Source organism: Tupaia chinensis, unplaced genomic scaffold (assembly GCF_000334495.1).
Source record: "Tupaia chinensis unplaced genomic scaffold, TupChi_1.0 Scaffold000355_1, whole genome shotgun sequence".
NCBI classification, from domain to species: Eukaryota; Metazoa; Chordata; class Mammalia; order Scandentia; family Tupaiidae; genus Tupaia; species Tupaia belangeri.
Window position 1 is genome coordinate 14,301,582 of NW_006159850.1, and position 22,715 is coordinate 14,324,296.

The 22,715-nt window shown below is 40.5% G+C and overlaps 1 protein-coding gene across 1 annotated transcript in view; it reads right to left on the reverse strand.

Annotated features, from left to right (window-relative positions):
• HYDIN (HYDIN axonemal central pair apparatus protein) overlaps positions 1–22,715 on the reverse strand; it is a 378,086-nt gene that overhangs the window by 19,927 nt on the left and 335,444 nt on the right. Inside the window, 9 exon segments of the mRNA XM_006152662.1 lie at positions 5,589–5,810; positions 6,316–6,523; positions 6,963–7,110; positions 9,060–9,225; positions 13,662–13,800; positions 15,860–16,072; positions 17,224–17,428; positions 18,230–18,327; positions 21,383–21,543. Coding sequence (XP_006152724.1) covers positions 5,589–5,810; positions 6,316–6,523; positions 6,963–7,110; positions 9,060–9,225; positions 13,662–13,800; positions 15,860–16,072; positions 17,224–17,428; positions 18,230–18,327; positions 21,383–21,543 — 1,560 coding nt within the window.

The window sequence follows — 22,715 nt, forward strand, 5'->3', positions numbered from 1 at the left end:
ATAGGTTAAAATTTGCTTAGTTAAGAAAAGCTGTTCTGTAATCAGACCCTATACTGGCTCCTGCTTTGCTCCTGTAGCAATAATTCATACATGTAATGGGTGTCCCAGAAGAAGAGAAAAAGGAAAAAGACAAAATGACTATTTCAAGAAACAATGCCTCAAAACCCCCTAAGTTTGATGTAAAAACATTAAACATTCAGAAAACTTAATAAACTTGAAAAGATACACACTTAGATACATCACAATCAAACTGCTAAAAGACAAAGGTAGAAAACTTAAAGCAGTAGGACTAACAGTTAATTTCTCATGACAAAGCTTGGAGGTTCAAAGATAGTAAAATGGCAAATTCGAGGTGCTGAAAGAACACTGTATGTCCTGGAAGAAAACTTTCCGAACCTAGAGAGGCACTCAAATATCCAGACCCAGGAAATACAAAGAACCATACATAGAACTGACCAAAGAAGTTCTTCCCTGAGGCACATCACAGCCAGACTGACCAAGACCACAGACAGAGATAAGATACTAAAATTGGCAAGAGAGAAACGTCAATTTACCTTCAAAGGATATTGCATAAGGCTAGACCTCTCATCAGAAACAATGCAAACAAGGAAAGAGTAGGGAAATATATTCAGTGTTAAGTGAAAAACAATTTCAACCAAGATTACTATACCTAGCAAGATTATCCTTCATATGGGAAAAAAAAGACAAAAACATTCTCAGATAAACAAAACCTGAAAGAATTTAACACCAGACCAACTCCCCAAGAAGTGTTGAAGGGAGTGTTATACTAGGAAAACTAAAGCCAGACACACAGAACTAAGAGTACAAGAAACAACCAAGAGAATGGCCAGCCTAGTGGACAAGTCTGGAATTGAATGTTAACTGCCAGAGTTTAAATGGAAAGATCATTCCACAGAAACACTGCAAATGCAATAGAAGAAAGATTAATTACGTGAGTCTGAACTAGTGAAATAGAATTTTTTATTTTTTTACTTTAGACTAAAACATTACTGATTTTCTTTGATGCTTTGATTTCTGTATTTAAGGATTTTTGCCTTCTCTTAAATTGTTGATAGGTTTGTCAATCTACTATTTGAACTGAATCCTAATGTTTTTCCTGCCTTTAAGTGTGAAGTAAATTTCCCTTAATTATTTTTTATTTTGATTTATTAAAACTAAAACTTTTTTTGAAATAAAAAATGCATTAAAATACCTATTAATACCTATTTAAAGACTGCAGTAAGCTATATAGCCCCAGCGAGGTGCTACTTTATACTATGTTCACTTTACTCACTGAGGTTTATGTCTAAAATCAGACATACGTCCATAAATATGTATATATCAGCTGTGCTTGCCACTGAAAGTCTTTAATTAAGATCTTCAGTAAATCAATAAAATATGAAAAAAAGAGAAAGGTATGGAAAACAACTGTACATACCAGAGACAGTGTGGGAGAAGGGAGGGAGTTGGCAGAGGGTGAGAGGTAGGGAATCATGGAGGGGGGGGAATCAAACCAAAATATATAAGAAACAAGAAATAGAAAGTTAATTGTTGATGATAACATGTATGGTGATATCCTTGATTGAGTTAATATACAATGTATACTGGATAGAAAATCTTATACTATATTGATGTACAGTGAATGATTGTAAATAAATAAATAGATAAACAAATAAATGAAAAAGACACACACACACAAAGAACACTGTATGTATGTTGGTAGGTTGATAATATCCCCTGGGTCTCCAAGACTGTTTTCCTTCATTGTTTTTTCTTACTGTTCTTCAGAGTGGATAATTTTAATTGTCCCATACTCAAGTTTGCTGATTCTTCTTCTTTTTCTTTTCTTTTCTTTTTTCCATATCAGATCTGCTATTGGGTCTCCTGTGAATTTTTCATTTCAGTTATTATAGTTTTCAACCCGAGAGCTTTTACTTTTATGATTTCTATCTATTTATTGTTATTCTCTACTTGATGAGACATTGTTTTCATACTTCCCTTTAGTTATTTAGACGTAGTTTCCTACAGTTCTTTGAACTACTTTAAATAGCTATTTTCAAGTACTTACCTAGCAAACTCAACATCTGAGTTTCCACAGGGGACACTTTACATTGACTGTGTTCCCTCCTGTGTATGGGTCATGCTTTCTTGTTTCATGACTCTTACATTTTTGTTAGACACTGGAGACTTAAAATCATATAGTGGACAATCCTGAAAATCAGATTGCATCCTCCTCATCTCAGGTTTGATGCTGTTGCTATTCTTTGTTTAATAATGATTTCAGATATTACAAAGCTGTGATAATCAAAACAGCATGGTTTGGGACCAGCAGTTAGCATGATGGCTATGTTGCTGGACTCCCATGTGGTCGACTGTGGTTTGAGTCTCAGACCCAGTGGCTTAAACTCACACCGGGCATGTGTGCTTGTGTGCCCAAGATCCCAAGAGGAGAATGGAGGACAAGGGATTGCGGTATGGCCATCTCCTCTGGGGGGTGATTTCTCACTTTATGTTTCTCTGTCTCTCTCTCTGTCTTTCTGGTGAGCGTACATGCCCTATAGCAAAAAAACTCTCCAAAAAATGAAAACCAAATGAAAAATCCCAGCATGCTATTGGCACAAAAACAGATATGAGGGCCAATGGAGCAAAGTAAAGACCCCAGAAATAAACCCCAAACCATGCAGCCAACTGATCCTTGACCAAGGGTACCAGTCAATCCAGTGGGAAAAGGAAAATCTCTTTAGCTGGAAAAACTGGGTATCCACCTGAAGAAAGATGATTCTGAACCTCTACCTGTCACCATTAACAAAATTCAACTCAAAGTGGATCAAAAATCTAAACCTAAGACTGCAAATTATAAAACTACTGGTAGAAACTTTTGAAGACATTGGAGTAGGCAAAGACTTCTTAAGCAAGACCCCCAAAACACAAACAATAATCCCCAAAATAGACAGGTGGGATTACATCAGATTACGAAGTGTCTGCACAGTGAAGGACACAGTAATTAGTGTAAATCAACAACTCTCGGAATGGGAGACAATTTTTGTTAACTGTGTCAGATAAGGGACTGATAACCAGAATACACAGGGAACTCTACTGGCTTACCTGGAAGAAAATGATGAATCCAATTAAAAGATAAGAAAATGAGCTGAATAAACAACTCTCTAAGGAAGACATACAAACAGCCAAAAAGCATATGAAAAAAATACTTGATATCCCAGATCAAAACTACAATGAGATACCACCTAATTCTAGTCAGAATGGTGAATATTAAAAAAAATAATAATGATAAGTGCTGGCAGGGATGTGGTGAAAGGGGAACTCTCTTACATTGTTGGTGGGAATGTAAATTGGTCCAGCCACTGTGGAGAACAATAGGGAGGTTCCTTAAAGACCTTCAATTAGAACTACCATATGATCCAGCAATTCCACTCCTGGATATCTTCCCAAAGGACAGGAGAATGCTCAGTTGAAAAAGCGCTTGCAGGGTACCAGCAGTTAGCGTAATGGCTATGTCGCTGGACTCTCACGTAGTCGACTGTGGTTCGCATCCTGGACCCGGTGGCTTAAAAACTCACGCCGGGCACGTATGCGTGCGTGCCCAAAGATCTCAGGAGGAGAATGGAGGAGAAGGGATTGTGGCGTGGCCATCCCCCCTGGGGAGTGATTTCTCGCTTTCTGTCTCTATGTCTCTGTCTGTCTGGCGAGCGCACGTGCCCTATAGCAAAAACCTCTCAAAAAAAAAAAAAGCGCTTGCCTAACTATATTTATTGTGGCATTATTCATGATTGCTAAGACTTGGAACCAATCCAAATGTACACAAACAGATGAATGGATTGAAAAAAATGTGGCACATATATTCCATGAAATACTATTCAGCCATAAAAAACAAGAAGATCCAGGCATTTGATAGAAAGTGGATGAACATGCAAGATTTATTGCTGATGAAGCAAGTCAGGCTATGAAACAGAGACATTGTGTGTCTCCACTTAACATATATCAACTGTCTACATTCTATAGTAGAGACTGAAAGACTGGAGGACATAAAAGAATTGAGAATTGTTATGGACACTGGGGATGAAGTGGAAGGAGAGTGGGAGAGGGGAAGAGTGTAGAAAGGGAAATTTGGGAAAAAATGGAGAAGTAAGACATTTGTGGGACACGGATATGACTTGTTGCCTGTTGATGATGTTGTGTATTGTATTCTCAACTTGCCTGGCATGTGGTGTATATCATGCTGGGTAAAATCTCTTTACAATCTAAATGATGTATAGCGATTGAATACATAAATAATAATAGAAAAAGAATAGAGAAAAGCCTCACTTAAAATATTCCATCTAATAAAACATTGTGATGGGAGAAAAAATAATGGTTTCAGTAAAGTCTTATATTCTTACTTGTGCATGGCCTACTGAAGTCTCTTCTTGGATGGCTTAGCTAGTAATTGGGCAACGATTTCCTTTGTGTGGATGGCGGGGCATGCCTTTGATATTCAGAAAGGCAGTTGCCAACTCTGCTGTATCTTTCACATTTGGCTTTCATGGAGCCTAAAGGTCAGCTGAAGATGAAAACCTGAGGCCTTCTCAGGTCTTTCTAGAATAGTAGCACAGTCTTGAGATACCCACATCCTTTGCATAGCTAGCTTCTAGATTCCAGAGAATATGTTGTAGCTTTTCAAGGCCCCCTGTGAATATTTTCTTTAGGTTTTCCTTTCAGGTTTTTAGATCAGTTTTTTATTTGCCCAAGAGTCATGGCTACCTCAGGCAGCTACAATGTTAAACAGTTGCCACTGATTTTTTTTTTTTTTTGACAAGTGTCCCTGGAAAAACGTTGTTTACATGGAATAAGCTGGTAGTCAAAACAAATAAAAGTCAACTCTGGAATAAGCTGGTAGTCAAGTCAAATAAAAGTTAACTCTTTAAGTGGGGATTTCCCTTGCACTTCAAGACTGGGAAGATTATAATTCTTATTCTTTAAGAATGGGGTTTTCGAAGAGTTTTAAATCTGTCCTATACCTTTTAGTGACTGACTAAGTTATTGATGTTCATTTTGATTGTAGAACTGTTGGGGAGGGATTGGAATAGACCTCAGATCAATGTTCTTATGGATATTCAGCCATTTTTCTTGAATAAATGTTCTTAGGATTATTGTAAAACTGTAGCTAATTTCCAGAGTTCTAAAGAAGTTGGTTCTGACAATTTTTGCCAGTGTTCTCATTACTATTGAAGAACAGCTTTTGGGATTTTATTCTCTGTCATTCCTTCTGACATCACCGTGCCTTAGTTTTTCATTCAGTAATCTATCTTGGAAAATGTACATATTATCTCCCTACCTCATCTATTTCCCTTATTGACTTTAATGGTTGAATGGTATTCCAGTGCATGGATAGTTAACAGCTTTTCAATCAACACTTACTAAGTACCTCAACCATACATGAGTCCTTTGTATTAAAGACTGCGGAGCTCTCTCCAACACAATCACCCTACAGAAGCTTCTGGTCAGATTAAGAACACAAAGAACACACAGGAGAACAAATCTGTCAAGGCTGTGAGTGCTTTCAGTGTCCGGACAATATCAAATGGTCTCACCTTGATCCTGAGTTCCAGGTCCTTCAAGACACACTTCTTAAATGGTTGGAAAGATAAGGTGGTATGTACACTCTGCCCCACATTCACAGTGCCGTCATTGGGTGAAAACTCCAAGTACTGCAGCAGAGCTTTGGAGCCAGATAGCTCTGCCTGGAAGCTGAAGTTGAACTTTCCAGTGTTGATAAAACTGAATTCACACTGAACACATTCATTTAATTCCACCTGGGAGACAGAAAGAGTAGTGATTGCAAGCCATGGTGCCCTTCTCTGGTGTCAAGATATGTAACATGAGGATATGTAACATGTTGGGAGACTATAACCTTGGGAAATAAGGATGACAGAAGATGTTAGTGACATGAGTATCATTTGCTTAATGTAGTCAGATACTTCAACAAGAGCTACTAAGTGTTGGGTTCCCTCATATCTCAAGAGTAAGAAGGTAATTTAATTCTTAGACCTCCCTTGGTAGTCAAATAGCCTACCTATATGTTTAATTCAAGCATTCTTGCCCATCCCTACATCTCCCCACCCTCTGAAAAATAAAATAAGGGAAGAATTCACAAGATAACTATGTTCATTCTGAGGATGGAGTTGCTTTAAGAATGTTTCTTGTTTTCTAGTTTCCTTGGCATTTGAAACAAAAAGGCTCATCTCACATTCACTTATCCCACCTTCCCCAATAAGCATTGAAATCAAGATAGGCAGCAAGGCCCTCTCATAACTTTACCTCATAGAAGTTGATGATGTTGGTCTGGTTGGGTGTCAGGAGTGTGATGGAGCCAGTCCTGTCCTTGCACCTGATCTCTGCATTCATAGTGTAGCCCTCGGCCTTGACATTCAGTGTCAGAGGGTGGACTTTCTTTTTCACGTTGCAGATCAAATTAAAGTTCACATCTCCCTCCTGTTTTGGTGTGAAGAAAATATCAATTTGAAGCCTGGTTAGAAAACAAAACAGAAGATTAGCTGACAAGGTCAACCTGTTAAAAACTGCTAAAAATATAAATGCATTGGATTAACAGATAAACTATGAGGAAAAGGCACTATCAATCCAAATAATGATGAATTAAAAAAATTTGCCAGGCAAGCCTAGATATTGCTATGTGAATTTACACGTACAGTAGATAACAAAAAAAATATATAAACACAAGAGAAAATACTGATAACAAAGGCTTAGAATTCTCAATTCCCCATAATTCATCAGGAAAATGAACACAATAGAATAAGTAGGACAGAAATGGAATTGCTAATATCTAAATTTTAGAGTTGAAATAAATTTTATAGAGACAGTCTAAGAGAAATAGATTTTCCTAGTTGGCAGGCTTGGGTCCCTGTCACGTTGGGAAAGTGCATCCTGAGGCCTTCATTTCTCTTTACCTGGACAGTGGTGCGATCCAGCCCTCCATTGGACATACAACCAAGCTGTTGCTAAAACCTTCAGAATATCGGGAGTTGTCCTGGAAGGCAAAACTGAACCCCTGATCCTCCTTGTTGATGATCTTCACGGTCTCCCTGGCTTCTCTGCCTGTGAAAGAAATGCCAGCCCTTAGTGGAGGCATCCTGTCAATCACTGAAGTATCTCAGCAGATACTGCTCCAGAGGCAAGAAGAAGACTTCTTAGAAGAGAGGCCCCAACTTCTTTTCCCTGCCCTTCCAAATTCTTTGGCCTTTGACCACCTTTGATCTTCTTCCCTTGGGGGGGTGAGATGGGAATTTTATGACTCCTTTCTAGAACTTTCCTTCATCAATTTCCTGCTCATGCTGGATGGCTCCTTTGGTCAGAGCTCTCTTAGAATTCTAGTGACATCACTTTCTCCTCTTATTCCTTCAGACCCGAGAATTACAATGCTTTCCTGAATTCGTTAATGGGGTTTTACCCTACCTTGTTGACTTTTTAACTGCCCACATCTCTATAAATACAATTCCTGCATGAAATTCTTTTGAATGAGACCTTTAGGTATGCCACGAGTTCTCTGCCCAGGGTCCTGACTAATACAGCTGTCACTACTTTGCTTTTCCCAATTTGTTATCATAACACATTTATTTTCCAAATAAACTTTGGAATAATTTTATCTAACGCTCTCCCCTCCAGATTTTTTTGTTTTTGGAGAGGTTTTTGCTATAGGGTGTGTGTGCTTGCCAGAAAGACAGAGATAATAACAATAATAATGTGCATCCTTGCCTAATTATTCATTTTAATTGAAATAGTTTTAGTGATTTATTACAGGATAATATTTACCTTTGATTTTGATCAATCTTCTTTAAGTTTTTCCATCAATTCTTATTTTTCTATTGGAATTTTTGTTGGGAATGTTGGCTGAATTTTAGCAATGCCTAGTCAGTGTATATTAATATAATCACATGGTTATTCTTTAACCTACTGAAGTAACAATTATGTTGAAATGCACACCCTTGCATTTCTGGATTAAACTTATTCTTATGTTATATTGCTTGTTTGTTTAAAACCTTAATAAGTACCATAATCCCCACCTTCACTTATGTGTATCAGTATAAGACATATGCAAAAATAATATACATCTATTGATATTGGTTTTCTTTGATGGAAAGGGAAGAATGAAATTGGGTAGATAGTAAGAGAGAAAACTTTTTCTTACACCACACATCGATTGACTTATTATTAAGAGTAGTATTTTATAATTAAAAAAATATAATGAATTATTTAAAAATCCTCTGGCTTTAATTGTCTTTTACACACATACATGTCCTTTAGGCCTCTGCTCAAATGTCACCTTCCCACTGCCTATTTACTCCCCCCTGCCCAGCTGTGTTCTTCTCTAGAGCAGGTATCCTCATCCAGCATGCTGTATGTTTTACTTATTTATTTCTTGGTAGTCTGCTTCCTCCACTAGAATGTAAACGTCATGAGGCTAGGGACTTAGTGTTTTGTTTATTGGTGCATTTCCAGCCCACAGAAGAGTGACTGGCTCATAGTAGGGGCTCAGTAATATTTATTGAACTATACATACATGAAAGGATGGCAGAGAAATCTGAACATTGTGGCATGGACCTAGAAGCAAATAAATGTAGCCCATAACCTGGGAGCACATGCAAGTAGGATGAAGCTGGCCTGAGGCTTTGGAAATGCACAGAGTTGGTCCAGGCCCTAAAGGAATATTCCAACCAGGCTCTTGAATGTCCTTATTAGTGTGTAGGTTTTTTTTTTTTCCCCCAATACTTCTCCACTTTATTAAGGTTTGGCCGACATGGGACTCATGTATTCAAACATTCATTACAAGTTTTCAGTGATGTTTAAAGTTATTAGTGTATAGGTTTAAAAGATACTTGATGGAAATTAGATGGAGAGATGAATATTGTGTGGCTTTCTGAGAAATGACAGAAGCTCTCTGGCATGCTTCTAGAAGCACCAGTACTCCCCAGGTCTGCACCTAGAGCTTTTGAGAACCTTACCCAGATCACGGCAATTCTAAATATAAGCCACCAGAGGAGACTTACCAATGAGGAGAGAGCTGAAGTTGATGTGTGACTTGTCCAGAGAGATGAGAGGGTCAGTGGTTTTGCCCACTAGCAGGAAGGGGACCGTGATGTTGTGTTCGGGGATTACGAAAGTCCACAATGCTTCTGTTACATCCAGATGGAAAGGTGTGAACTGGAACACAATCTGAGAAGACAATTTGGAACAAAGAAGAAAGAAGCACTTCTGTTTGCTTATTTCCTGTGCCCTTGAAAACCTGTCAACCGTGGGTCATGACAGTTGACATTACCAGGTTATTGCTACCTTTCTCTGTAGTCTGTATATGGATCTGTAGTATCAGCAACACCAATGTCTATTTTCCCTGCCTGCATATCCTTCTAAGGAAGTCTACTCTACCCATAGTCTCTGATAGCTAAGCTGCTGTATTTTGTGCCATGTCTTTAGATGGCATGGTTGTAGCACAGCTGACTGAGCCCAATAACTGGCACCCAGCCCAAAGAAAGGCAGTCCACATACTTTTCAACAGCTTGGGACACAGCTCAACACAACATGACTAGCATGGCCAATCCAATTTTTCTTTCAGAAGTATGGAATTAGAAAACAGGTGGCTGGCCCAAGTGACAGTGGAGCTGATGGTGAAAGGTACCATGAGAATGAGCTGGGTCATGACGTGCTACAATCTATTTGCTAAGTGAAGTTACAAAGCAACTCAGAATAAATAAATGAAAGGTGAAAACATTGGTTCATATAGAGAGAATGGAGTAGATGAGTAGAGAAAAGCCAAGAGATCCAGAGGAAAGTTCAATCTCAAAAGCTGCCCCAGGTCCTTTTGTGTTTTGTTTTGTTTTGTTTTGTTTTGTTTTGAGTTAACCTGAGTGAGTGATCAATTAGGACTGAGTGGAAGAACAATGGCATTTGGCCAGAAGAGAACTAGACATGGTTCATCAACATCAGTATGATACAGAGGACGTGTTCTGGAGATTAATTAATTAATTGTATTGTCTTGTTGACAAATACTTCAATAGTATTGTCACCCAAAGACCAGCATGACCCTGCACTTCAATGAATTGTATTGTCTTATCGACAATCACATCAACAGTATTGGCATCCGCAGATGGATACTGAACTTGAGCTGTAAAACATTGCTTTCCTTGACCAAAAATGAAGATTTTCTGCTGAGACTTCTCCCCTCTAGAATATTTCTAGAAGGAAAGGCATGAACTCAGGCCAGGCCAATCTTGAGATGGATACTGAACTTGAGCTGTAAAATACTGTTTTCCTTGATCAAAAATGAAAATTTTCTGCTGAGCTTCCCCCTCCAGAATCATTTCTACCTCTGAGCACTGTGTCTAGACAGGCCCAAGTGAACAGGATCCAAACATCTGAGTATGATTAAGGACAGAATATCCATCTATTTTCATTGAATCTGATGCACAAAGAGTGAACACAGAATGGAAGAGATTGCAGATGACCTCCTTCTGCATGCCTCTGAATGCTTAGATTGAACTTCAAGAATTAGGAAGAAATGCACCATCCATCAGATGACTAGAAATCACTGCAGGGTCACAAGAAATATGAGAAAGCAAGAAAATATCTCTCCTCCAAGGAAAAAGAATAACTCCTCTTCATCCTCAGACAGTACAATGAAACTCATGGAAATATCTGATAAAGAATTTACAATAGTTGTAGTGACAAAGCTAACAGAGATGGAAGAGAAGAGAGACAATGAACTGCAGAAGAGGCAGGAGAAAGGAGCTGACAAGTTCCAGAAGGTGAGGAAATTCTTGCAAGATCTAAAAGAGGAAACACACACTATAAAAAAGAGTCAAATGGACCTGTTAGAGATAAAGGCTATAATACAGGAAGTCAAAGCTCCCTTGAAAGTGTTAAAAGCAAACTACATCATACCAAAAATCAAATCTCAGATGTAGAAGATAGAATTAATTGCTGGCCTAGAAAAATCCACCATGAAGACTGAGAAAACGGCCCCCCAAAATGAGAGTAATATATGAGAAATACTAGATACCATCAAACATTCAAACATCTGGATAATTGGTATCTCAGAAGGCAAAGAGACTCATAAAGGCATTGATAATCTATTCCATGAAATCCTGCAAGAAAACTGTCCAAACCTAGAGAGGCACTCAAAGATCCAGTCTCAAGAAATACAAAGGATCCCAAATAGAATCAACCCAAGATCTTCTCCAAGACATATTATAGCCAGGCTCACCAAAACCACAGACAAAGACAAGATACTAAGATTGGCAAGAGAGAAACATCAAGTTGCCTGCAAAGGATATCCCACCAGGCTAACAGCAGACCTTTTACTGGAAACAATGCAAACGAGGAGAGAATGGAAAAATATATTCAAAGTGTTAAGGGAAAAACAATTTCAACTAAGAATACTGTACCTGGCAAGATTATCTTTCATGTGGGAAGAAAAGACAAGAACACTCTCAGATAAACAAAACCTGAAAGAATTTACCAGCACCAGACCAGATCTCCAAGAAGTTCTCAAGGGAGTGTTATACCAGGAAAATTAATGTAGACACACAGAAATAAGAGTTCAAAATCTAAGAAAAGGGACAACTTAATCGTAGGGACTAGTCTGGAGTTGAATATTATACCCCAGAATTTAATTGGGAAGATCGAACCATAACAGAAGATAGATTAAGTACTGAAAGGCTCATGTACCTACTATTTTAACAGAATCCTAACCTGTTTCCTGGCTTTAAATTTTAAGCAAAGTTCCTTAGAATTTCTTTGATTTATTAAAGCTAAAACCACTTTTCTTAAAATAAAAAAAATTTAAAAATATCTGTCTAATGACCGTAGTAAGCTATTTAGCATAAGCTAGGCACTACCTTATAGTATATTCATTCTACTCAGAGTTTCACGCCTAAAGTCAGACATGTATTCATAGATATGTATAAACCAGCTGAACTTGTTATTGAAAGTAGTTATATTATTTAAGAAATTTTCTGAATCAATAAAATTATATATATATTTATGATGAAGCCACTATTCAGACTATTCTCAATGGGAAATCACATTTTGTATGCTCAGGGAATGAATGTAAATTAATTAATTTAAAAAAGTTTCAGAAAAAAAAGTAAAAAAAAAAAACCTATTTAATGACTGCAATAAGCTACATAGCCCCAGCTAGGTATACTTTATAGTATGTTCATTCTACTCACTGAAGTTTATGCCTAAAGTCATGGATATATATATCCATGAACACATGTCTGCACTTGCTATTGAATGTATTTAGATTAATTAAGATCTTTAGTGAACCAATAAAATGTGAAAACATTGGGGAATGGAAAGCAAGTGCAGACCAGAGACAGTGTATCTAAGGGTGAGGTGAGGTATCTAAATGGCAGAGGTGAGAAAAAGGGGATCAAGGCGGGGGGGGGGCACAAAATACATAAAAAACAAGAAATGGAAAATTATTCGTTGATGATAACACATATGACAATATCCTTGAGTGAGCCAATATACAATGTACTTGGGATGGAAAAATCTCATTTTGTATACTGTAATGATGTACAGTGAATGAATGTAAATAAATAAATTTAAAATAAAGTTATTAAAAAATAAAACAAAACAGTATTGTCACCCAAAGACCAGCATGACCCTGGTCACCTGGATGGTGGATTCTCCAACTTGCTTTTCTAGGAGTCAAAGAGCATCCTTCATAAATTTGTGGGCTATGCTACAGACAATATCCAAGCAGGATCATGACTGCGGTGGACCCAGCTCCTGAATCCGATGATGCTTAACTAGATGGCTTGGATGTTGACAACATGCAGAGGTCAAAACCAAGTGGAGAGTCTACATATATATTTAATTTGTTTTGGGCAGTGTTAAAAAATATGGCACTAGCTACCAATAGGTAAACTAGGGAGATTCACATAGAAAGTAGGAATTTTGGCTTCTGAAAAGTGGGAGAAAGTTGGCCATCCTAGACCCATTTGTCCATGTATTGGTCATCTGCCAGAGAAGTGCTGTGGCCAGCTGGCCCTGGAACCCACTATCTCCCATCATTATCCCCTTTGTCTACTTCATTCATTCATGTCATCTTTCTAGAAGCATTTGAGCTCCTACTATTTGTTTCATGAATTTATTTCTGCCTCCAAGACCCTGTGCAGAACTTACTAGCCATGGAGCCCACAGATCTAAGTTTTGGTTAGCAAGTTCATGTTTCCTTAAATCTGACCCCTTGCCCCATGCCACTGTGTAGACTGAGAGCTAAGCCATGGAACACAACCCCAAGAAAAAACACTGGTATTCTTTCACTGCTGTCAGCCCCTTGGACAAAGATAACTCTTTAATTCATGCTACTTCATGAGTTGTAGAGTCCCCGTGCATTGGTGTCCAGTTTCTTTCTGCTGTTTGAATATTCTAAAGTTTAAAAAAAATGCAAATGATGGAGCTCCCTTATTCTCGATGCCAGTTAAGAGAGCTCAGATCTATCTTGGTAGACACTCAGTAAATACTTACTGATTGGTGTCCCTGTAGGCAGCTCTCCCTATCTCTGCTCCTGTCTACAGTGCATTTATTATGCAGAAGTGGCTAGTATGACCTTAGCCCTAAGTTGAGCAGTCTTTATTTGCATATACCTCTGCTTTCTTTTCAGGGTAGATGGAGCCCTTCTCTGTAAGGCATGTAAAGGCTGGTGGGTTCTGGAGACTTTCAGTTTCTTCAGCAATCCAGCCAAAGGAGTAGGTGCTATTGGTTGGGTTCAAGATGGTAAAGGTCCTGGCCAATAGGGAAGATTAGACATTAGAAAGTGAGAAAGGATTGAGGATTAAGATAACTTTCTTAAAACCTGGTCCTAGCATAGTTTCCAATCTGGGAATCAGAACTGTTCTGAATATTTCATTATTGTAGAAATGAAAACTCTATTTCATTTGGGGAATCCAAAAAATAGCTAGAGTTCTGTACTTTGGAGTAACAATGCTGCTGAGAGCACATCTGTCGTTATCCTCTGTTGCTAAGAAAATGGTCAAGAATTAAACTATTATGTTTTCCGAATTTTCCCTGGTGTCAAAACTAAGGAAATATGACTTAGTTTCTTTAATGTTATGGTTCTCTAAAGTCAAATTTGTAAGACTTGGGTCAAACAACAGGATATCAGGCCTGCTTCTAGGATCTTGCATAAATATTTTTTGATGCAAACATGTGTCATGGCTTTTCCAATGATCCAATAACTCATTTTTTTCTGAATTCTTCCTCTGAATTCTTTAGAAGGACCAACTGATAGAAATTAAGCCAATGTGGTTTAACAGATGGCATGGTAGTTGGGGAGCTAGATTCCCACATGGCCGACTGTGGTTTGAGTCCTAGACTTGAAGACTTGCTTTCTTACTTCCTCCCTCTCTCTCTGGTGAGTGCACATGCCCTATAGTAAATTTAATAATAATAATAATGATAATACATTTAAAAAATAAAAGAATTAAGCCAATGTAAACCTAAGCAACTCACCGGAGATTCTTCCCTCCTACACCCACACTGGTGAACTCAATCACCCGGGTGTTTGGATCCAGAGGCCCAACACCAGATCCTCGAAGCTCTGGGTTGCGCCGATGACCAGTGATGTAGTCTGAATCTTTCAGGTCAAAATGGCAGAAGGGCAAGGAGCTCCGCCCTTTTGCTAGCAGGATGGGACCTTGCTCTCCAGGTGGCAGGTTGGGAATCCTGAGAGGATAAAGTTATTTATATTTTATTTTGTAATCAGGTGTTGCCTTCTTAGTTGCTTAGATGCAATGAATATATCCTCCAGAATATGAGCTCCATGGGAAGAGAGGTTGGGTCTATCTTGGTCGATAACAGCACCTCAGTGCCTTGAACAGTGTGTGATACAGGGTAGGTATTCATTAATTAATTGTCGAATGGATGAATGCAAGAATGGGCTGAGTATGAGGAGACTGAATGTGGGTGTAGCTGTAAGTTATTTCCTCCATCAGTCACAAGAAAATCTCCCTGCTGTGAAATGACTACTGCCTTACCCCCTGAGCCCTTTCAAAGGCATTTAGTGGGATATGAAAAGTGACCTGGAAATCCGAAAATAGCATCTTGAGCTTGGAGAGGGTGACCTGAATGTGAGCAGACTCTCAGCCCCAGGATAAAGTGGAGGGGGTCCAAGTGTGGGAGGGGTCCCTGTGTGTGACAGCAAGCTCTCCAGGAAGCTCTCACAGCTTCAAGGTCTCTGCCACCCTCAGCCATGGTTCACAGAAGTCCTCTGTGAGTTGAGTCTTCTCCTTGGCGCTTGGGACTTTCATTGCCAGATGTCATTAGATTAGCTTTTCCTCGCTGGGTCTGGGCACCACGTATTCCTCACCCACTATGTGCCAGGTCCACAGCATCCCTCACCTCCACTGCCATCTAACATTTGTTGTGCATTATTTTGTACCAAGCACTGACCTAAGCTTTTTACTTGAATTAACTTATTTAATCTTGCTGACAATGCTACAAGGGGGCATTGTCATTTACATTTAATATGTAAGGAAACTGAACCTCAGAGAAGGTATAAAAAAGCTTGCCAAGTTGGTGCTTTCCCGAGGATTGGGAGCCACCTGGCTTTCTGCCATTCGATTGCTTACTGGCATCCTATAGGTGGCTGGTAAGGGGAAAGGGTGCAGGGGGCAGACTCTAAAGAGGGGTGATGAGTAGCACAAATACCAAGTTCTTCTAATATTCCAACACTTGGCCCTTTTCCAGAGGGAGAAGTGACAATATAGTAAATTTAATAATAATAATAATGATAATACATTTAAAAAATAAAAGAATTAAGCCAATGTAAACCTAAGCAACTCACCGGAGATTCTTCCCTCCTACACCCACACTGGTGAACTCAATCACCCGGGTGTTTGGATCCAGAGGCCCAACACCAGATCCTCGAAGCTCTGGGTTGCGCCGATGACCAGTGATGTAGTCTGAATCTTTCAGGTCAAAATGGCAGAAGGGCAAGGAGCTCCGCCCTTTTGCTAGCAGGATGGGACCTTGCTCTCCAGGTGGCAGGTTGGGAATCCTGAGAGGATAAAGTTATTTATATTTTATTTTGTAATCAGGTGTTGCCTTCTTAGTTGCTTAGATGCAATGAATATATCCTCCAGAATATGAGCTCCATGGGAAGAGAGGTTGGGTCTATCTTGGTCGATAACAGCACCTCAGTGCCTTGAACAGTGTGTGATACAGGGTAGGTATTCATTAATTAATTGTCGAATGGATGAATGCAAGAATGGGCTGAGTATGAGGAGACTGAATGTGGGTGTAGCTGTAAGTTATTTCCTCCATCAGTCACAAGAAAATCTCCCTGCTGTGAAATGACTACTGCCTTACCCCCTGAGCCCTTTCAAAGGCATTTAGTGGGATATGAAAAGTGACCTGGAAATCCGAAAATAGCATCTTGAGCTTGGAGAGGGTGACCTGAATGTGAGCAGACTCTCAGCCCCAGGATAAAGTGGAGGGGGTCCAAGTGTGGGAGGGGTCCCTGTGTGTGACAGCAAGCTCTCCAGGAAGCTCTCACAGCTTCAAGGTCTCTGCCACCCTCAGCCATGGTTCACAGAAGTCCTCTGTGAGTTGAGTCTTCTCCTTGGCGCTTGGGACTTTCATTGCCAGATGTCATTAGATTAGCTTTTCCTCGCTGGGTCTGGGCACCACGTATTCCTCACCCACTATGTGCCAGGTCCACAGCATCCCTCACCTCCACTGCCATCTAACATTTGTTGTGCATTATTTTGTACCAAGCACTGACCTAAGCTTTTTACTTGAATTAACTTATTTAATCTTGCTGACAATGCTACAAGGGGGCATTGTCATTTACATTTAATATGTAAGGAAACTGAACCTCAGAGAAGGTATAAAAAAGCTTGCCAAGTTGGTGCTTTCCCGAGGATTGGGAGCCACCTGGCTTTCTGCCATTCGATTGCTTACTGGCATCCTATAGGTGGCTGGTAAGGGGAAAGGGTGCAGGGGGCAGACTCTAAAGAGGGGTGATGAGTAGCACAAATACCAAGTTCTTCTAATATTCCAACACTTGGCCCTTTTCCAGAGGGAGAAGTGACAATCTGGGGATGTGGAGGAAGTCTAGGTTGGAACATACGGTGTCAGAAGAGGGGAGAAGAGCTACAACACTCTGCCCCTGCAAAGATGAGGGTTCTGGGGAGCATGTTTCCTTACTGGCAAAAAAGGTTGCTCTCGAAGTCTCCAACATCCAGTGGGGAGAATTTCACTTTGATCTTCTGAGTCTTGCCCACAGGCACAATGCCCGAGGAGGGCTCCACAGAGAATGCGGGAGAACCCTCGGTCCAGTGGTCCGCAGCGCTGTCCGGACTGCTGCCCGTGTGCAGTGTGCCCTGACTAAGCTGATCTTTTTGAGCAGGACCTGGGGGGTGGACAGAGAATGGGTGATGGTCTGCACTTGCAGTGAGAGAGCAGGTGCATGGCAGCCCACCCGCAAGCCTGTGGGAACCTGCTGTGGGGTCCGTGGGTTCACTTCTTGTTTCAGGCACACTTAACATTGGACACCCAAGGGAAGCAATTGGCTCAGATCTCACAGCAGACTCATGAAAAAGATTTCCGTTTGTTCTATACAGTTTTTAAGTTTGTTTTCTTTTGGCTCATGGGAGTGGGTCAAGATAGTGCCTGTGGTTCATCTGCCCTGGCCAAATGGATTGTGAATACAATTTTTGGACAATTGTTGTCTTAAAGAAGGGGTTTATAATCTGGGACTCTAGGGATAAGGACCCATTCGAAAAGTCTGTGAATCTACAAAACTGACATAATAGCAATGATTATTTGCATGCCAAGTATTGGGGCCTTTTCTAGAGTCACAGAATCAACTGCAAACTTGGGCCTGGCTGTGTATTTTGCTGGGAAAACAGTTCATAGCTTTCATCAGTTTCTCCGAGGGGTATACAAGCACCCAGAAGGTTAATACCTAAAAGACAAGATTCCTAGCGATCTGTGAGATGACTAGGCACTGGTCTAGTGGGGGCCGGGATCTGGTCCCCCAGAGGGCAGAGGGCAGCTCTCGAGTCTCTCTCATGCCCATTTGGCTCTGCAGACATCTAAAGTCCTCTGCTTTGCATTTCCTTAGCAACTTAGGACATTGAGCAGTGCTGGGTTTGTGAACGAGGCTCTTCTACTGTCTGGTGACCTGCGTTTGACCTGCCATCACATTTACCTTGATGTTCTGGCATCGCAAAGCTGACTGACTTGGAGCTGTCTTCTGAGACCCAGTTGAATTCCAGCTGCACAGCTCCCGAATTAGTCAGGTTCAGTCTGAAAATTGATTAGGGAAGAAACGTGAGAAATGTCCTGACCTATCATCTAGACTGTTAATTAACTTTTTTCTTTTTTTGTTTTAGGGCGATTTTTGCTATAGGGAGTGTGGGCTCACCAAAGAGAGAGAGACAGAGGGACAGAAAGCAAGAAATCATCCCCAAGGGGGATGGCCATGCCACAATCTCTTTTCCCCTATTCTCCTCTTGGGATCTTGAGCATGCACTTGGCATGAGTTTTAAGCCACTGGTCCAGGACTCAAATCATAGTCAACTACGTGGTAGTCCAGTGACGCAGCCATTACACCAGCTGCTGGTCCTGCTTAACTTTTTCCTTTAAGTCACTTTGTTTCTTAAATAATTTTTAAAAGGTAATTTATAAGCAATTTTATCTGAAATCATGCATGTGATGGAGTAGTTATGTTTCCTTCTAAAACACGGAAAATATATGTGTAATATATGTTATATATCGTGATTGAAGGTAAAAAAATCCAAATATGTTTAGCACTCAAAATCATCTTGCATATGACCAAGACTCTGTGTAACAAGCTCTGAGCATGCATTTTAGTAATCCTAGAAATTTTAAATGAGAGAGGAAAAAGATCAATTTTACATGACAGTGCCTCTAGTAGGAGCAAATTTCCCAGGCCCTCCTCTCCTGAATCCCCTCCCACCAGAAACGATGAGCCGTGATCAGAAGACATCTGACCTCTTCTTGACTGAGGTATGGCCTTGGACTTTAGTTCCTTTGAACCCAAATTCTGAACCAGAAGAGGTTATTTATTTTTTGGTCTCGTGTATCCCTACTTTAAGACAAAAGTAGGGAAGCAGAAGTTTTTTTTTGGTTTGTTTTTCTGTAATCACTTCAATTTGATCAGTCATAGTGGGACAATAAGGTCTGGAGAAAAGAAGATGATGAGATGATGGTGTTATAGAAATAAATACACAAGTCTGGAGTTAGAGTCGGGAGTGGGTCCAGAGTGAGGTGTAGTAATTAGATTTCCATGATCTAATTCGGTTAGACCCTGCGGGTAGGCCTGGATCCAGGGGCTTTGACAAGCACAGAGGTTTGTGATTATTGTATGAATTTATGTCTATTAGCATTTCTCCTAAAGATAGCTATTATAAAGTACAGAAATCTCAGTGGCATAGAGTACTTTCCATAAAGAGTTCTTGGTTTATGTTGGGATTAGCGACCCTCTACGTGGAGGGCCAGGTGGCAGGTGTTCTTGGCTTTGTGGGTCATATGGTGCAACTACTCACTCCTGCTTTTGCAGTGTGAAGGCAGCCATGGGCAATACGTAAGTGAATCACTTGGCTGTGTGCCAACATTTTAGTTACACCACAGGCCGTGGGCCATAGTTTGTTGACCTCTGCTTTAGGTGAAATGGCCATCGGCAGGAAGTACCACTTTCTGATGTATCTTTTGGTTCTACAAAAATTTGATAGGATGTTTAAAGTTCAATAAATGCAAAACAATGTGAGTGAATTAACTATTAATTTTTATAAAACAGATCTGTCAAGGCCAGCCCTGTGGCATAGTGGTTTAAGGAATTGGGTCCCACATGGCTGACTGCAGTTTGAATTGTGATCTTGGTAGCTTGAAAAATACACTGGGTGCACTTGTGTGTGTGCCCCAAATTTTGAGAGGATGGAGAAATGGAGAAGAGATTGTGGCATAGCCAGGCCCCATTGTGGGGTGCTCTCTCCCTTTGACTCTCTCTCTCTCTCTCTCTCTCTCTCTGTCTCTGGTGAGTGCATGTGCCCTCTAGCAAATTTTTTTTTTTTGGAGAGGTTTTTTTTCACTATAGGGCGCGTGCGCTCGCCAGACAGACAGAGACATAGAGACAGAAAGTGAGAAATCACCCCCCAGGGAGAATGGTCACGCCGCAATCCCTTCTCCTCCATTCTCCTCTCGGGATCTTGGGCACGCACGCACACGCGCCCGGCGTGAGATTTAAGCCACCGGGTCCGAGACGCGAACCGCGGTCAACTACGTGGGAGTCCAGCGACATAGCCATTACGCTAACTGCTGGTTCCCCCCTCTAGCAAATTTAAAAAAAGGGAAATATCAGTAATTTATATTATGATGTTCTCTCTGCTAGGGACCCTTTATTCTCACTCTTCACCTGGTTACTCCTGTCTTCTGAAATTCAGCTGGGACAATACCTTGTCTAGGAAGCCTTCCCTTTTCTTGATCTGCTTTAGATATTCTTTTTGCTGCATGTACATGATGTCAGGCTGCAGTGGACATTCTTCAGTTTCTACCCACCCACCCTCTCAGTTCCAGACTATGAACTCTTTGAGAACAAGGGCCATGGCATCCTTGAATCCCTGTGTCTGGGTGCAGGTGTGGGTGAAGGGTTAACATAACTTCCTCTTCTGAAAGACAAATGTGAGTCTAAATTAACCTAGTTCTGTTGCCCTGGAAACTTGATAAAGGAGAGAAGTCAGCTGTATTATCAGGTAACATTGCTTATACTATTAATAAAAATGACCCCTGACGATAAATCACACGTGGACTAGGAGGCACCAAGATTACCCGGAGGGAAGTCACAGCTTTGGAGCTTTCTGAGTATTGTGACTCTCATACCTGGGCGTGTTCCTGCCGGGATCCTAGTAGCTGCATCTGTCAAGTGGTTGTGAGAAATGTTGGCTTCTGTTGGCTGTGGGGCTTCTACGCTACAACGGCTCCCATACCCAGTATATATCCAACAATGTGGCCATCGTCTGGGAGTGGGGAAGGCTACTAAGAATACTTCCTGGGGGGTTGTGTAGACTGCCACAGGACTATTCCCACTAAAGTGAGTTGCCTGATGCCGCCCTCTTGGTATTGTGTATTTTCTGGCCTGCATCTTGATTTTGTGTGAACTACAACAGCTCTGTGGGTCTGGACGCTTGGTTGGCCCTACAGTGCCACTCTAGTGAATGCTACATGGAACCGATGCCTGGTATATGCTGTCATAGACACTGAATACATATCTGATGAGTGAATGAGTGAATGATGGCATGAGGGAACTTCTTGAACTAGTGTTGTGAGGCCTTCAGTGACTCACTCAAACACCCGGGTCTGGTAAACCAGCGTTTCCTTAAAGCGCACGTCCTTCGTTTGGCACTGGTAGGAGGCGAAGTCCACATTGGCACTGATCTGCAGCCGCATGTCTCGGTAGTGCTCTTCTACCACCGAGTGGGCAGGCTCGGGATCCGTCTCTATCACCTGTAACAAAGAGAGCTGTGACCTCCGCGGTGCAGAGCTATCCACCTCAGGTGATAGCACGGATTTTATTCTACTGATCAAGGGAGATAGAGAAAAGACATATAACCACTATCAGAAATAAAAAGGGGACATTGCCATCAAGCCCACAAACTTAAATGGATGAAAAGAAGATATTATAAATATTTTTAAGAAGATACACATGAGAACATAGTTGAAGGGCAAATTCCTCAAAAAATAATTTAATAAAACCGATGTAAGAACAAATAAAAAAACTCTTAGAGTCCTATTACTATGAAAGAAATGGAATAGTATTAAAAACTCTTAAAGACAAACTAAAAGAATCCTATTATTACTAAAGAAGCTGAATAGTAGTTAAAAAATATCTTAAAGACCTAAATAAATATATACCTTGTTATTAAAAGATTAAATATTATAAAAGTGTCGATTCTTCCCAAACTGAATTATAGATGCAATCCAATCCTAATCAAGTTTCTATTAGGTTTTTAAATAGTACTTGGTAAACAGATTTCAAAATTATATAGAAAAATAAAGGGCCAAGAATAATCAAAATACTTCAGAATAAAACAGTATAAAGGAGTGACTTCCCTTTCAGATATCAAGGCTGATTATGAAGCTACCAAAAAGAAGGAAGTACAGGGCCAGAAGGTGGTGAAATGGTAAAGTAAAATTCTGTGTGAGGCAATACCACACAAGAAGGTTTCTGGTTCAAGTCTGGTGACCTCCCTGAGTGTGCTGGGTGTATGTTCATGAGCCAAGGTTGGCTAGAGGCTGTGGGTGGATAGAGGTGTAAGGGCCCCACTGGGGATCCTGTCTCTCTCTCTTTCTCTCAGAAGAAACAAATGATTTTTTTTTTTTTGGAGAGGTTTTCGCTATAGGGCACGTGCGCTCACCAGAAAGACAGAGAGAGACAGAGAGCGAGAAATCACCCCCCAGGGGCATGGCCACACCGCAATCCCTTCTCCTCCATTCTCCTCTTGGGATCTTGGGCACACGCACAGGCATCCGGCGTGAGTTTAAGCCACTGGGTCTGGGACTTGAACCATAGTCAACTACATGGGAGTCCAGCGACATAGCCATTATGCTAACTGCTGGTCCCAAGAAACAAATGATCTTAAAATAAATTAAGGCAGAGTAAAATTGACACGGGGATG